Raw genomic sequence first — 18,501 nt, 5'->3', positions numbered from 1 at the left:
AAATTAGAACTGAAAATCGAAACCAATGCGAAAGTGATATCCATCTTATGGTCTGATTCCAATAGCTGTGAGCCGTCGTGACTTTGGTCAGGAAGACATCACAATAATACCAATGGTCCTTTAAGGACCCAGAACCGACCAATTTTTCTCAAAACTTGAATGTCACATTGGTCTGGTTCTCAGAACGCCTCAATCATGTCAAGTAATCCTGCTGTGATTAGTTTTAATCTAAGTTGTAGCAGGATTAGAAGCGGCGACACTTATGACAAACATCCAAGTTAACCTTTGAGGGATTGTAATGATATACATGTACATGTACATATACGTTGGCAGCGCTACGCAGAATCTGTAAGGTTGTACATACACACCAAAATCCCTGTAAAATAGAGTGGCATGTAAAGAATAAATACTTGTACCTGATTTTCTGCTTTGCCAGCCTCTGTCACAAGGGTGCGGCTTATTATAAACCGCGAGATGAGAAATCGCGAGATGAGTAATCATTATTTTCTACTTCCCTTGACCATGACAATCACTATTGCTGATGTTGTTGTCCACTTCTCCATTCAATGATAGTAGTGCCGAAGACAATACACAGGCTATATGCAACTGCATGTTCATCTTGACCACGAAGGTTTTTGCAACCTATCAAGACATACTGTGAGTATAATACCACGAGGTTCAGGATGCTGCATGTATCAAGATTATTTTCACGTTACGTAACTTGATTTTGAGAAAATTGTTTCACAAACCCTATGTCGCATGATGTGTCAGTGATTACAGCTGGCCGTACATTGCACGATTCAATGCAACGTACGAGTAGCCTCAAGTTGCAGGCGATTGCAAAGTGGGCGGCTGACCACTGTCGGAGACCGCACTGGACGTAATCGTGGGGTAAAAGTCAGAGCGGAAAAGTGCTCATCGGATGGTGTGATCGTGAGGTTCGTCTCTCACCCTCTCATGTGTTTGACCTTTTAATTCGAAGGCGAAACAATTTTTTCACGTCATTTCTATAATTCTGACCACCACCTAGCACGTAGAGATAAAAGTTGACTGCACTGTTTGCTGTACTGATGGTGATCATTAGCCAGTGTTCCATATTCCACCGAATCTTCCAGTATCTGTATCGCATATCATATCCTGCCCGAAATGACGGCACTCCGAACCGTAGCAACTCATGAATAAAAAACGGTGTTGACAAAACGAGAAACACAAATGACACAAGAACAAGCATCCGGGCTAAGCTTTTCTCTTTGGAACTCATTCCTTTTCCCTTTAATTTCGTTAAATTATCTGATAAAGTATTCCTATCCGAAGCTGCTCTCTTTAAACCAAATATGATGAGGATGTTTGCAACAGTGATGGCCGCAAATGGTGTGAGCACAGCAAACGCTATATCAAATGAATGTACAGCCTTCTTCTCCAAAATAGTTCCTGGGAATGATGGGGTCAGTAAAGTCACGCTCCATAAAAGTGGCAGTATTGCTGATATAGCGATTCCTTTGTACGCCCGGGAAACTGTGCATGCAGTTTTGGCCTTCATCGGGAATAACACCGGATAGGCGCGATCCACCGACATGGCAGCGAGACAGAATCGCGAGGCCTCAACGGTGGCGAAAGCGAGGTAGTTGGCGACCCTGAAAGAATATGCATGATAATAATATCCGCTTTTTAAGTCAGTAAAAAAGCTTAAACAGGAAATGTGGTTCACGTGCACAACACGTATGGACACGAAGCTAGTAGCTTGGACTGAGATGGTGCTTGTCGCATGCTAAAACAACATTGAGGGAGAGAGACTGAAATGCTGTACCCAGTTGTTCAAAGCCTGGTTAGTTTAGCGACCGTTACTAAACTTAATAGCTGAACCAAACTAGGAATTGCGTATTGCACTCCTCGGCAAAACCCTTGAGGTTCCGCTAACGTATTGCTGTGGCTTGCCACAGTTAAGCCAAATGGAGCAAACTTGGCGGCACACTAACGGTGGTTTAGCATGCCGCCGCCAAACCAGATAGCGGAGTTTGAAACAATCTGGACCTGGTCGAGCCCGGAAAATGTGTCGACGGTGTAAAATGTCCAATTTTGTTGTTATGGTTAATTTTGACATGCGCTCTGTTCAACTTTGAAAGCGCATGGCAACATGGACCATAACACCACCATACCAATATTGTTGACTCTCATATATAAGATGATGGATGAAATGCACTTTTCGAGCACGGCCGAAGCCGGGCACATTTGGGAATGTCCGAGATGAGCATTTCTATCTTCTACTATGGAATTGCCTGAACATCGTGTGCACGAACGAAAGCGGGGCAATACCATTTGCAGGCTATTTGATCCAACTTTTATGCCGCGAGTGTAAAAAGAGACTTCCTATAGCGAACAGATTTAGTTGTACCATATATACCTTTTCATAACTGAGAGATTTGCCATGTTAACTGCCACGTCGTGGTTGAGAATGGCAATCATCCCCATCACCGTAATGTGCAAGGTGTCGAAGACGGAAAGACCACTCATGTAGACACACGTTGATATCCTCCGATTCGCCTTCTTGGTAGTGATAAGCAGAGATGCCAGATTACCAAACACGCCAATAGGAACAATCAATAAAGCGGCCCATTTCTTGAAGATAACCAGGGCAAGTTCTAAGGTCCAATGAGGGTTGTTAAGCCAGTAAATGTCGCTATCCGTGGATGCTTCTTGTTGAGTGTGATCCATACTCTCCACTATAATGTTTATGAATCACGAGCATGGGTGTACCATTTTTTGTGATTTATGTGTTGATGCTAGTTGCATATCTTGATCGAAATCGTCGATGTACCAAACTAGTTGATGTACATGTCTAGTTGATGTACATGTATTACGATAGGTTTCGAAACCCTTACGACAGACCAGACAATCATCAAGATTATGTCTCATAATCTTCAGATAAGGAAATCAGTTGTATGATCGTCCAGTCACGAACAAAGAAAGGGCTATACTCATTTTGCTGCGATGCTTTTGGAAACTAGTCTGTTCGCCTACAAGTATGTTTTTCTAACAAATAGCCTTTTTAAAAATTGAAAATTGACTGAAACATAGCGATAATTTGTTTGACTAATGTTGGTCATATCGCGCGCTGTCCATCGTCTGATCTAACCCGCCCATTGTCCGAGAGCTGATACCCCATTGTAATGCTCGACTATCTCTTCAAGAATGAGGCTCACGGAACAATAGGCCCAATCTTCGTTCGAATTTGGTTCTCAGCGGCCTGTAAACGTAATGTGCGCGAATACATGTACAATGATGTTTGCGACACTCGTAAATAACCTTTCATACTTAGTAAAACGAGAAATCTAGTAACTCTTGAAAAACTGCCGTCGAGGAAATACATTTACATACTTTACACGTCCTCATTCGTTTCTCGTCGTAACGTTGGCGACGCCTGCCTTTTAAGAAATTCGAACTAGGAAAAATAATGACGCTAAGCGTGATAGTGGTCGACCCACAATCACAGGAACATGGGCTCGAATCCCGGTCCAGATCACAGCTTTATCCCAGCGCGCCCTCAGTTGCCGAGTACGACGTGTGCTCCTTGAAACTCCAAACGATCTCCTATATGGAACGTGGATGAGACCTATGATAATGTCAGTTCTTATAAATCGCCGGGCCATGCTGCGCATGAAAAGCGCCGGCGCTATATAAAAACTACCATTAAGCGAGGGAGACTGCGAAGACAAAAACGATGAAGAATGTAATACGATAGGATGAATTCAAGTTTCAGGATTCTGGTTTCTCAGATCTTCTCCATAGGCAGGTTTCATGATCCTTACGGAGAGCTACGAACGACAGAAGTCCAAATCATGTAAATCATGCATTTATCGACTTCGATTTTATTAAGATATGACCGTTTAGTAGTGCGTACTATCGTTGTGACAGCCGATTTACGGTTGTCGAGTGAATGAATTCGCGAATGACTTGATGACACCACAGACCTTCGCACTTCGTTCTTCGTTAGGGTCATAAAATCTGGCCTATTTAACTAGAGGTCCCCATGATCCAGCTACCGAATCAAATTGACACAGAGCAAAAAAGACGCTTGCGGATAAACTGATGCTCACTGACTCAATTACAATGCTCTAATCGCTCAAAGGTAAAACGACTCTCCGATGCACAATTTGGACTGATGATGAATAGCAGAGGGAAATTATTGCTTTATGGCCACAGGGCACCGTCATCGGCCTGTAATCTGATTCAGCTTGATCTAAAATGTAAAAAAAACAGTCGAACAGTCGATCATTTCGTGAATATGGATTAATTCGTACATAAGAATACGTGTCTATCTGTTCTTTCGATGTTACATGAACACAATTGACACATCAACATTATCATATGACCCAACCCCCCTATACTTTGGTATCACTAACGAAATTAAAGGGAACTGTCCTAGAGAAGGTGTCTGAATCAGACTCCGGCTTCATCAGTCTCAAACGAATTCCAAGTTGTATTGGCATCGAAACTTGACTGTGAGGACAGGGTTTCGTTTGAACGCGGCAATACTGAATAAGCACAGGACCTGGTGACACGCAGACCTTCGTAGATCATACTTCGCCTTTCCTGGGGGTTGCGAAATCTGCCTAATCACCTGCCTAAAACTATCCGCTGTCGTGCTCGTACGAAGGTTGCCATAGGCGCGTCAGATAATCATCAGCGCCAATTTGTTAACAACAGCGAGGGGTCTCACGACTGGCGCGGTGAAGACGTCAGCTTCTGCTTTTAGTCAATATTTTTGGACCCTTATCATTCTGACACTTGTACTGTAAATGTAGATATACTCTTCCCACAAGTGAATGCGAAGTTTTCATAAAAAGTCATGAACTTATAACCAGTATTTTTTAGCAAGTTGAATGCATATTTATTTGTCCGGTCGTGATACCTATACTGAATGTACGTCAGTTGCCCTAGATTAAAGCACGGCAACTAAACGACATGATTAGTCCATGAAAACGATAGGGCGATATACTCATGACCGGGTACCTCCGTATGGGAATCCCATGCTTTATTAGAAATTAGCTGTGGTAGAAAATTAATAAATCCAGGCGACTTGGCCTCAAACCTGACTCACAGTGTAAGACAAATTCAACTGGAATGATTATATGCTCGATTTAGGGTGACCTTGACCTTCATATGTGGCTGTTAAAATGGCTTCCAGCCGCTCCCCCCCCCCCCCTTCTAGTACATATTAAAGCGAACTTTGCACGAGCAATTTAATACCCTTACCGCGCATCAGTCGAATGGAACCCTATTGCAGACCTGTCCACATGTTCATTAGACCGAGTCTAGCTCACTGATCTGCGCTGGACTTTGAAATGAGAAGATTTATGTTCACCGCCCGAGAAAATGAAAAGCGTAAGCCGAAACTTTAGTTGTGCGAAATCCCATACATGTACTTCATGCGATATTTTCGCACAGTGCGTTTGACGCTTTGGAGAATATTGTTTTTGCACCAATGCCAGAACAGAAAGTCGAATACCACCAATACTATACGTGTCGCCTCGACATCGACTCAGTGACGTAACCAAAAAGGAAAGCCAAACCAAACCACCTGGTTCGTTCCCTTTGATAGATCAGGATAAACTACACCTTTAATTATGTGAATGATTAGATTTGATAAGTCTGATTTAAAACACTTGTTATTTTTATGACTCTGTCACTTCACTCAGATCGAAACAAACGCCATGGCATTCCGATTCATTCTTCTCAGCGCCTTGTGCGCCCTTGCAGCGGCTAACGTGTCTATGGGAAGCCGTCCCCGCGTGACCAGGGCTAGCTACACTGACTGCTGTAAGTAAATGTAATGCCTAATTCTGGTTTTCAAACTTCTGCATCGACCACGACCGGTCTGCACCACTGATCTCTGGATTGCGTTGCATTTCTTCCATCTCATTACAGCCGGTGCCGCCCTCAAACTGAATCACCTGGACGTGAACCCGAATGAGATCCCAGTCGGGAACGGCAAACCCTTCACCGTGACCTTTGATGCTGACGTACTCCAGGATGTTGTCGCCCCAGTCAAGATGAGCGTCAAACTTCAACAGAAATGGTTCGGTGCCTTCATCACCATCCCCTGCGTTGCCAATGTAGGAACTTGGTGAGTTGTTAGATTTTGTGGTTACTGGGGAAGCCATTGCGTATTGGAAAGCAACCATATCCCTGATCCAAGGAGCCGCGTTGGTGGAGTGATCCAGTCTCTAAGACTAGCGGTCATGAGATCCCTGGTTCGATATACCCACTGTCGACGATACCCACAGTTGACGTGATACTCTGGGCATGTCAGTTCATTTATACAGTAGAATTTGCAATAGACGTCTAAAAATATTGCAATGATTATTTAAGGATCTTGTCCAAGCTGACAATAACAATGTCTCGCTTATTATATTTCAGTACAATCCCAGATTCTATTTGGCCCTTATAGAACTGTCAGAATATCACACCAGACCTTCTCTTGCAATTGGTAGGCGTGGCTACTTTTATCAAAAATATGATGTTCTTTTAATCTTCGTCACTAAAATCACTTTTATTCTAGCAACTACGATGATGCCTGTGCCCTTCTTGATACGGTCCCCGTATGCCCACCAGAGCTGACCAGCAATGGCATCACCTGTAAATGCCCTATCAAGGCCGGACACTATACCATGAACCAACAAGCCTTCCAGCTCCCACAATTGGACTTCCCCTTCAACGTTTTGGCTAACGTAAGTTGCTTTTTAACGATATCCGACACCACGCTTTGAGCAGGTTAAAAAAAGTTTCTCCCCGAAGAAAAAACATCTTTCTCGTTCGCAGCAACTCGAAAATATATAACCGCGAGGAAAATCTATCGGAAGTTGAATACTGTTACAGGGTCGTCAAACCGCTGAACGTAAAGGACCGCGAGATACAAGGCATCCTGATATACTGGTTTTTGATACTCCTACGTGTACATCGTAAAACCACTGATGACGTCAGGATGGATACAAGGAAACACGTTTACTAGTCTGTGAAGATAGAACTTAAAGTTCTTAGAAATACAAATAATTACATTGCTTATTGGGCTTCGCTTGCCTACAATAACAGTTACATTTAATTGTTTGTTTCGAGAAATTCGGTTCAGTATCAAGTGAGATATCGAATATTTTCTAAGTCAAACATTGAATGCGCCCAAATAGCAGTGACGTCAGTGCATGAAGGTGAGAGGGAGTCAAATATATAACACAGAATGAGATATCCTGATGATTAATAGCACACAAAGTACGCTTCGCATTTACCCCTTTATATTTCTAATGTAGGTTATGTTAATCCCAAGTGATTTGTTCAGGATGTTTTCCCTATCGTCATAGAACAGCACTTTTAATGAGCTCGTATTTTCGGCCGAATTTTTTACAAATACTAAAAATAACCCATACCATTTTAAAAGATTTGGGATTTTTTAGTGAAATGAAGAGTTTCTCTATCAGAAATACGCCACTAGTCCATTACATGCACGATTCATAAAACATTGTTCATGAAGATCATGATCGTGAAGAACTCGTTGACTGTTAATATTGATTTGTTTTATTTTACAGGGCGAGTTCAAGGCTGAAGTTAGGTTGTCTGACCAAGCTGGAACCCCACTAGCTTGCCTGGACGTGCAGTTCGAGATGGGAGGTTGCGAAGGATGGCTCTGCAATCTCGGACGTTAATTCGACCTCCATTATACATGAGGCTGAAATTTTCCATTTATTCGCTGTTGATTTCTGATCGATTTTAATTTTGTTGTCCATGCTGTTGACATGAAATAAAAAATCATCGATTTTCATAACATTATTTTATCTCGGAAATACTGTTATTTCCCATTTAAGATATACCGGGGTTATTTTTCGACTATTTCGAGAACCGAATGCAGGACGCAGAATGGCCTCAATGAAATTTTCGTGAATCAAAAATCCACTAGGACCTTTCTTGGACCAACCTCGAATAACAGAGCATTCACGCACCCCTTGCCTCACACGGCACTGACCTTGGAGTAAACCGGTGTAAAAGAAATGCAAATCCCTCGGAATCTAAGTCCGGTCCTTTTGTTAAAGTGAATAGAGCCGCCGAGTTCCTTTGTTGAAGATTATGCAGCTAACCCTAACCAAACCATTAACCAGATTGGTTGACAATACACAGCTATTGTATGAGTTCCTGCAGTGAGGCAGACAAATACACTCCGCCCAATCGAAACGGCTCTTAGAGACATGGAACACACCTGCATAATTTCTGGTTAATGCACGACCTTAAAATAATCATTCATCATCTCCCACCCCCACCCCTCGTGATAAAAAAACCTCGATAAACACCACAAAACAACAATTCAAGTGGCAATTAAAGCTGGGAATGAATGGAATATAACTTTAATCCTAATAATCATCAATCGGATTGGCTCATCACTGTTCTGTAGCTTAGAAACTTTCACCATGTATATTCCTAACACTGAATTCTCTGAAAACCCAATTGGTACATGCTGGTGATCATCAAAACCTCTCATCATAGTTTATAGTTTTGGGCTCGTTTGTGACACCCGTTATATGAATTATTTAGAAACAGACGCGCTCGATATTTCAGACACATCATAACCGTTAAGTACTTGTTCGTCTAGCTGCTAATCCGGTATAACTTAAGCTTAGGTATATATTTCTTGCAAGAGTGCATGTTAAGGCGATTTTAACAATGGTGTTACCTGTTCGGTGTTCTTGTTCATGTTTAACCAGAGTTCTATGACCGGCGGACTAATTAAACCTATTTACGGAGTTATGACAAGGCCTACATAGCCGAACACGACCTTTACCGTTGATTAGGTGCAAACCCATACAACATATATCGGCATCAGATTTAGGATTTCTGTGCATTTTAATATTGCTATACACTTATGAGTACGATCATATTGGGGATTAAAATTTCGAGATTTGCAGTTAGGCCAACGAAGTATAAACATGCTTGTACACAAGGAAGGATAGTTCACGTTGGGTTCCAACCATGGAAACTTTCTTTCATTTCGGGATGTGCGAATTTCAATTACAATGGGATGTACGTTATTAGAATCGACAAGGAGTTGTTAAGAGTAAGTGTGTGCTAAAACCATCACCCTTTAAGATCAGGTGGTTGTGACGTGCGGGTTTTCAGGTAATTTCGTTAATAAGTAAACGTCATTTCATTATAAATCACATCACTTGATTCTATTTCATGATATGTCGTAGCTAGGTCAAGAAATCCATGCAGTTAATCGCAAAAATTGTTCTGACACAAGAGGTGTTAAAAGTTAGCAGAGATCATCCATAAACCACGTTCATGTAGGAGGAGAGCGTATATACAATGTATAGGGCAAACGGAGAGGGGCGAAACCGATGGTTGGTGAAGGCGTACTTTAAGGACGGCCCAATAATTGAGTACGTTCCTGATCCTGTTCAACAGTGAATTTTCAGGCATCAATGCTGTCATGGCGTACTTTCATCATAAGATAATCTTATCCCCTCGGGGTACGTGCACTTTATGTTAGTGTTTCTGAAAAAAAACGTGTATATTTGTTGCTTCCCCAAGGGGACAGTATGATTAATGCTTTTTGGACATAAATCGCAAGCCCGATCGCAAGAGAGTGAGCTAGACCGTGTTCTAAAAAGAAGGCCAGTTAGTTTCTGAAGACAAATATCTCTCCTGGAGCAGTGTTTCGACAAAGGGGGATTCCGTGCAGTTGTAAATGAGTTAAAGAGATCGTCGCGTAACCGTAACAAAAATGGTGGTTTATATTTCAAATAACTTTTTAGCGTTAATGTGCTCAATCTTGAACTCTGTATTAAGAACGCTGTATTTCTGTCCTTATTTTCGACGTATCTGTAATATTTTCTCTCAAAATCTCCACTTACGATGCACGGCGATCCATCGCCGAGCTGAGAGCAATGCAAGTTAGACTCCTAGAGCCAGCTTTGATCTTTTTGAGCAATGCCAGAAGAAAATAGTGGTGTAGAACAAAGTAGAGGCGTCAAATATTTCATATGAGGGACGCACTGGCTCTAAAAGAGCATGCAGATATTGTCATTATATTTTTAAAGCAGTTATTTCAACAAATCGCAGCTAAAAGAAATCATCCACAAGCACACATGCTTTCCCACGTTTGGCGCGTTTATTGGTCACAATATTGAAACAAGCTTTAGACAGATAAAGCCACTAACAGCACAACGATTAATCTGAATGATACTGTGTCGACGCTATTAAGCTGGCTGACCGATATCTGTTACACCTTGGCCAATGACATGTAAAACAGGCCTACGGTAGAGGCGACCCTCATCGATCGACTGAAATACATCAACACAGTACTATCCAGTCTGTGAGGATTTTACATGACAGATTACGCGCTGTAACCTCTTCCGCTCCGTTCTACTCCAGCAGAATGGAAACTGGCCAGTGAAATGTTATATGTAATGTGATCGGAGCAATGTCAAAACTTGAACTTGAAACTTATAGCAAAAAAATGAAACGCCGTTGTGTTTACCGAAACACCCCGCTGGTTGTCGAAAAGTTTAATTCGCTTTGCAAATATTGAAATGTATTTGTGCACTAATCAGTTCTAAAAGCAGGTTCTTTGAGTAATTTATGCTGTTAAAATTTAATTGGAAGTGGACTAGACTTTCTTGACAATTGATATATAATACTCACGCTATATCATACCAATATCATGATAACTTCGCGATTTGATGCGTCTGGCTTACGATCTCAACAGCACGTTTTTGGCCGTTCACATTGTCTCCGAGTTCACCATCCGTTCATCAAGGTATTGCGACAGGCGGAGAAACGCCTCGAATATTTTCCCTGCATTCATCAAACGATCGACGGGGGGGGGGGGGGGGTCTGACTTAACGCAAATCTATTGCATGACTGTAATCTAATGCATGCATGCTTGGTCTCTCGAATCTACACCCTGCTGTTCACTAAACAACAGTCTCTGACAGCAGAGGCGAAATGAAGGCATCAGATGGCGTTTCAGCTTTCACGATGGCTGCACTCCTTGCAATGGACAGATTATTTTGTCAAAACTATAAAGCTGCCATCTCGAACTATGGTCGAAACAGGCCACGTCGATATTCTGGGCCGGGCCTCTCATCATGTTTTTGTTCTTCCTGGTCGACATTACATGGAAGCATGACTTGTATCTTTCAGACTGACTGGCTAGAATGTCAAGCCAGAAATAGACGTAAGTGATTTCAACGATGTCCTCACGGTTAGCAGTCAAAGGTTTTACAGTGCCGAGGCAAAGGGAAAGAAGACGAAGACCAGATTATGCTGACGTCCAATTACGCGACACCCTGCATAGTACGGGAAATGCGTACTCCGTGGCCTTGGCCAACTGTAGGGTGGTACCTGTTCAACAATTTCCATCCTATCTCAGTATTAACGGAAGTATCTACGATGCCACATCATCAGCTGGAAGTGTGAAAAGCCAATCAGTCATCAATCCCGAGTTTCAACTTCAACAGTTCGTTGTAAAAGGCAGACGGATTGACAAACTTGGACAACCTGTTCCACCGCCATGTTCTCGGATCGGATCCGCGGTGGCTGGCGATCGGTTCGTTGTGAATACACCACCTGTGATCCGCCAGTCGATGTCGAATTCAGAAGTTGCATTGAAACTGTACCGAATGAGACAAGCGCTTATGAGAACCAGTGCTATACGATCGCGACAAAAAAGGACAGAAGTCGCATCTGCTGGTAGGCGATATTATGGCCCAAGCATCTCCAGACCGACATGGCGACTAAACGATGTTAAAGACGATAAAAGTGTCCGCAGTTGTCCAAACTTTGATCCCCCGAGTGATGACAATCTCCCTGAACTCGTACATAGGTTGAGTATCACCGATGCACCAGAGGAGGGTTTAGAGCTGACCGGGCAGAATATCATCCCTTGTTCTGAATCAAGTGACGTGGACTCAGGTCTAGGGCCGGTGCTGCATATACCGAGCAGATCACACAGTATCGTAAGGGGAAAAATTCGTCGCGAGAAATATATGGAAGTGTCAAAAAAGATGTTTGCCACAGCAGAAAAATCATCGGAGTCGCCGAATAAACTGAAACTTTCTCTTCATATCAATATCATGATGTCGACTCCAAATGACAACGTAGACCAAGACAGTTCCAGAACCGAGAAAGACATTGAGATTGCTGAGGTTGGCGCAGATGATCAACCATCATACGCTACCATGGAAACCAAAGTGGTCAAAGGTCATGGTCATGAGAGGCCAAGGACGCACAACAATGCCAAGTCAGCGGTATCGCCAAGCCGAAGTCTTCGCCCGAACACGTCCCTAATCGATAGGCACGCGTTTCCTCGTGCGATCACACCATCTGGTTTCAAGTCCACTTACTATCGTCCAAGTCCTCGTCTTCCTAAGAATAATTTCATGTCTGGCAGAGATTACCAGCTTAGGCCAGGCTGGGTGCAGGACTCAGTCCGTGTGTTAGCGCCAGAGACCCCGGATATTCAGATTGGGCGAGCTCCCGCAGATGACTGGTAGTTCAGTGCGATTGGCAAAATTTTGCTACTGGTTCGTTTTCTCTTATTACATGTGGCTTTGATATTCAAAGGAAACATGATTGTGAAGCAGTTATTGAAATGTACTTTGTATATATAGTGTGCATCTGGCCGCACTGAAAGTACATTGCATGATAACAAAAATGTTCGATGTATGTACAGTTGACATGGCCAGCTCGCACAACCAGGCGTAATGTTTCGAAGTGGACATTTTTATCAGTGCATCCCCTAGTTTTTCTGGAACACTAGAAAACAGATTGGTCGTTTTTGAGGTCGTTTCTTATGTGTATTCATCTGATATCATATCACTGCTTATACCGTAGGAGATATGGGCTACCAAAACTGCTTTAGCTCGCCTTTCACCTCGCGGTGTGTGCAGATTTCGAAACTCTTCCGAAAACACAAAGTAGGAACGTATTGTGGTTTAACCACGTCCTGTAAGAACTCACTTGCGCGACACCCGTCGTAAATCGGCGTTCATACTTTAAAGCGAATTTCGGACAAGCAATATAATATCCTTCCCGCGCCACAGTCGGTATCCAAGCAATTGACGCATTGACGTTTCGAGGAATATGCGAACACTCCCTGCTAGGGAGCTAAGTGTACATGTAGGTTCCACTAAAAGGCAGTTTTCGCAATTGGTACATAAAATTTACGAGGAAGTACGAAGATCAGTGGTGTCATCAAGTCCTGTGCTAATGCAACACTTGTAAATCATCCTCTTTCCTAGTTAGCTGCGGGAGTAATCGCCGAAATTTTTAAAATAAAGTGGTCGATGAAAACCATTTGCATAATGCATGCTTTGTCGTTGCTAGTTCCTCATAAAGCTTGCAAAACCTGCCTTCTGTCACGAGTTATACGAATAGTGAGTAACCTCAGTTCGCGAAATGTTAGAATTCGGATACGTATCAGAATTCATATACCCCATATCCAAATTCGGATACCCCTAAATCTTTAGTAAAGGACTTAATTGAAGGACAGCCCCACTACCCAACCAGGGCTACCACCTTTGTGAAGACAGATGCTCTTCTTGGCTTCCGTTTCTGAAGCTGACCCCAGATTTTGGACCACATCATTTGCACCCTTTTAGAAATTACCGAATCCTTCAGTACGAAATAATGTACACATATGATGCACAGGTAAATGTTCAGGGGCTGGATATAATTGCTGCTTAAAAACAAACGCTCGGGAGAATTTTCAAAAGCTGGTTTGACAGTGTTTTGAACATTATTTACTAAATCATGCAAGCATAAACTGCTGTCCTATCTATGTTCCCCCCCCCCCCCCCCCATGGACATATTTGTGAAAATCTGGCCCAAAGTATCAGTATTCTGATACCATATGTATCTCAATTATGATATGGGTATCTGAATTCGGATACGTATCCGAATTCCAACATTTCTCGAACTGACCTATTGTGATTTTCGATATAAATTACACAATCGTTGTTTACTAAGCTGATTAATGGCCACTACTATGAGAAAGACATATAAAGTTTTAAAAAATTGTTAGTAACAGAGTAAAAGCTAACTCTGCATTATAAGATTTGCCTAATTTGGCAAAATTCCCTCGGTATTTTCCTTACATTCTGAACAAGATGTTATTTCTAACAACTTTTTCTTGAAGTTCATGAAGTGTTACGTCATGCTTATTTTTTAAAAGTATTTTGCAATTAATTTGTGGCGATTAAACAATTTTTTCGACATTCCTTGAATTCAAGTCCAATTTACCAAAAATCTGTTTTTCCTTTTGATATACTCTTTTTCACTCATTCAATAGTTCAAATAAATGCTTTCATATCATAAGGTAAAAGACAAAGCATTCGTTAATCCCAAACGGTTTGCTGAAATAACTTATGTTCTAAAAGAAGACATTATTTAAATTTGAGTTAAATTCAATCGACCCCCTTGATATTATAATCTGTAAATAAAATTGGCCAGGTCTATTTGGCAAGCCGCTCGCCGAACAGGCATCTTTTTTGTCCTGTTTGGAGAGCCGCTTGCCAAACAGTACTAAAAAGCCACCCTGTTCGGCCAGCCGGGCTTGCCAAACAGGTAAAAATCTACCCTGTTTGGCGAGCTGGAGACTTTACAACACATTAGCCAGAGAGTTCGGCTCTCCATTCAGGACAAGAAAAAGTCGCTGTTTGGTAAGCCGGGCTTGCCAAATAGTCACTTCCAATAAAATTACATCTGATGACAGGCCCAGCATGAAATTAAATAAGATTAAATAAGATTTTCTTTTTTTTCAAATCTAAATTAAGTAAAGCAGCAATGTAAACTATGCTAGGTTTGCAAATCACAGAGATACCAACGAAAACAACGATATTCTAACAAGAACAAATTTACTTATAAAATCTAAGAAAACAATTAAACAATTGCGTACAAAATTCACAATTTCGATCATAATGCAGTATCCAAAATTGCTAATGATTGTCAGTAATTTTCATTTACACCATCTGTATCAAATGTTCTCATTTACAACACATTATTGTTTGTTACATATCATAACGACTATCCTTAAAATGTCCAAGTCTTCACTGAAGATGAGTAATTCTAAAATACTCATTTTCAGGAGGCCAGAACTTTTTTAACCCAAAACTTTTGATCTCATTCCTGAAAAAGAGTACAATGTAATATCTTTTTACTCTTTTTCAGGGCCCTGAACTATTTGTCAATAACTGAGAGCATTACCTTCGTCCGGTAATCCACAGTGAACATATACGACTGAGGATATCGAATATAATAACTTGAATGGCGTAGTGGCGGACGGCGTAAATAAAATAAGTGCAGCAGATCAGCCACGTCGCTTGTGATGTCTGGTGAATTGGTGAAAGTTCAACCAGACGTCACTAGCGCTGTGGCTGTATTGCGTTTTCTGCCATTACTTCATGCAAGTCATCTATATAGTACTTCGCAGTTTCCTTGTTGTGATGAGAATATTCTAGGGAACTAAATGGGTCGTATAATTTCAAACAATCGTTTTAACTACAAAAAAGGTCACATGGCTAGAGACAGGTGTTGCAGCCCCTACCGACGATGAAGTACGAACTGCGAAGGCCTGTCGGGTACAGTGTTGATTCAACTGCGTTACGCTCGTAAACATGGTGAATGTTCTCTGTAAGTTGAATGAGAGAACCAGGGATATCTTTAAGTAGTCGTGGATATTGTACATATACGTACTTCGTTGTTCGTAGCTCTCGTTGTTCGTACTTCGTTGTTCGTAGCTCTCAGCCGTAAGGGCTGCGAAACCGACCTACTGATAATGGTATCCAGTAAAATAGGTACAGGTAAAATAGGTACGGGTAAAATAGGTACGGTAAAATAGGTACAGGTAAAATAGGTACGGGTAAACTAGGTACGGGTAAAATAGGTACCAGGTAAAATAGGTACGGGTAAAATAGGTACACAAAAAAGAGAAACTAGGTAAAATAGGTACAATCACAAAATTTTATCTGAGTTTCCCGATTTTTTTAATTTTTCACTTTTTCAAAGCTAATTGAGCTTATTGAAAGGGTTCACTTTATGATAATTTTGTTTTAATCAATTATTTGGAATGCTAATTAATGCTTGTTATTGAAATAATTCTCTAGTGATCGTTGTTTTTTTCTGGTGGTGATATCACTACCAACTAATGATTAACTGTTGCTAAGTAACTATGATTGATTGTTGTTAGAAAAATAGTTTTGTCTGGTAGAACAGCAAGAGTGCACCTGCTTTTTTCTGCTTTTGTATGGTTTCCAACAGCTTGGTATGGCCTCAATATTTACTATGTCTCATCAAAAATAACAGAGGGGAAAAGTTCTTCTTTAATGATCGTATGGCTTCTTAGGTTTCAAGTCTGGGGTTGGGTTTCTGGGTTTTTTTATATGTTGAATTGAGAGTTTTTTGGTGACAACGACAAGTGGTAACAACGAAGGCAAAATATAGTTTAATGAAACTGCATGTATTTGTTTTTACACAAATGACGACCTCTGAGTTACAGCACAAACTTGGCACACTTAAATGAAAATGCATTAATCTATTGAACTTACTTAAACTTATCTAAAGTGCATGATTTTTTTCCCATAAAAAGTAAAAAGTAATCATTAAGAGAACTCTTTCAATAAGCATTGATAAAATCAGAAATAAAAGAATCATGATAAAAATATATGATCATACCTTTATATTACCTAGTTTCTCTTTTTTGTGTACCTATTTTACCCAGTACCTATTTTACCTAGCACCTATTTTACCCATACCTAATTTACCCATACCTAATTTACCTGTACCTACTTTACCCGTACCTATTTTACCTCGTACCTATTTTACTGTACCTGTTTTACCCGTACCTAATTTACCTGTACCTATTTTACCTACATTCACTGATAATACAAATACCTTTGTCCATACACAGCTCCCCGCATCGGCTTCTAGTGCAATCGGAACCTCCCTGAAGTTTGTTTTCGATAGCAGGCATACTTTGCTAGTCATGGAAAAGGAGATGGATATGCAGCTAACTACCACGCTGCAAACAGTAAGGCATTCGAGTTCATCTGCCGTATGGTTCTCGATGAGTCTTTTTCCGTCTGGTATTCTCATTTCAGTATTATACAGAACATACCGTACACCATCTGTCGTTTTCCAAGAACCTTAATAATCATAATAAAACCTTAATGATCACGGCGGCCGCGGGTGACCATTAGCACATGATCATTGGATTTTCCTAGGAGGTACTAATACACTGTACAAGCGCGTCATAAGAAGAGCCGGTGTAAAAGTAAAAAGTGCCCCCCCTGGAAAAAGTGTCCGGCCCTATTGTATTCTACAATATGGTTCTATAGAGACCCTGACCATCAATAGCTCAGAGATTGAAGCGCATAATAGAATCCTTTGTTCCCGGACATTTTATCCTAGGACATTTTAAACTTCTACACCGGCTATACTGACAAGTAGTAAATTCCAATGGCACAATTCTTTGTTGTATAGGGTGGACAAGTGCACAGTTTAATACCGACGGAGTATAGTGCATTAAAAACATTGCCAATTTGCATCGAAATACCCTTTCGGAACAAAAGAATGTGATCGATGGACTATTCTATAGCCACGCTCGCTTGTACACTATGTAATATGAGCCAACATAATCGCACCGCCCCTGCCTTGTCTTACACTTATGATGCCTCTCGTGAAAGGATTGTAGCTAACTTTTTGCTTTGGCGGCAAAAGGCCCTTTGGACAATCTGATATACAGATGACATATTTTGGTGACTTCTGGAGTGGGGAGGCGTTGGCGGTCTCACCGGGTAAAAGACTATTACAGCACTGAAATACATGTATGTTTACTCACCTGATCTGGTCAGGCAATACTCTCTGGCCCATTTCATGTCAACATCTCTCAAAGTCACGTTGAATAGCATAAAACAGCCGAAGCCACCTTTGAATGATTTTTTGCCCAATTTTCCGATAATGATATCGGTATTCCTGTTGACTCTCGTGGAAACCCCACAGTTCCTCACAGTACTTTGGCTATCAAGAAACCAAATAACGTATGGAGTGATCGTATTGTATGAAACTGCAAAAAACTGCCACTGGTTAGGTATAATTGATCTGATACTTGGACACGTCGGAGCTATGTCGTCTGCGTCATCGTCACCAAAGTTAATATGCCCTTCAATGATCGAAATATGAAGAGTTCGTGGGGCGTAGCCAGTTTTAAAACCTATAATAGGGGCACTAGGAAGACGTTCAGGTCTTATGAAAGCACCAATTGTCAGTGTCCCCTTCAATCCAATGTCCAGTGTTGCTGTATGCTTAATCGTAATGTAAGAAGAAACGGCTCCTTTTAGTTCGTACGCGTTATTTTGTTCTCCATTTGGACCTTGGGTGAGTCTGACGTTGCTCAATATAGCGTGATTACTGTTGCCCGATACATCTTTTTCTCTGGTGATTTTGTTCATTGGCAGGAAAGCG

General features: G+C 41.4%; 1 protein-coding gene across 1 annotated transcript; it reads left to right on the top strand.

The window, feature by feature from the left end:
* Window positions 1-5,703: 5,703 nt before the first annotated feature.
* Window positions 5,704-7,818, top strand: LOC135487431 (ganglioside GM2 activator-like). The gene is made up of 4 exons (XM_064771073.1): window positions 5,704-5,817; window positions 5,926-6,124; window positions 6,560-6,728; window positions 7,578-7,818. Exons 1-4 carry the CDS (start codon window positions 5,712-5,714, stop codon window positions 7,692-7,694), a joined length of 591 nt encoding a protein of 196 aa, XP_064627143.1. The 5' UTR covers window positions 5,704-5,711; the 3' UTR covers window positions 7,695-7,818.
* The last annotated feature ends 10,683 nt before the right edge of the window (window positions 7,819-18,501 follow it).

This window comes from Lineus longissimus, chromosome 5 (genome assembly GCF_910592395.1).
Source record: "Lineus longissimus chromosome 5, tnLinLong1.2, whole genome shotgun sequence".
NCBI classification, from domain to species: Eukaryota; Metazoa; Nemertea; class Pilidiophora; order Heteronemertea; family Lineidae; genus Lineus; species Lineus longissimus.
The sequence above is the reverse complement of the archived record's forward strand: the minus strand, read 5'-3'. Positions and strand labels throughout refer to the sequence as shown.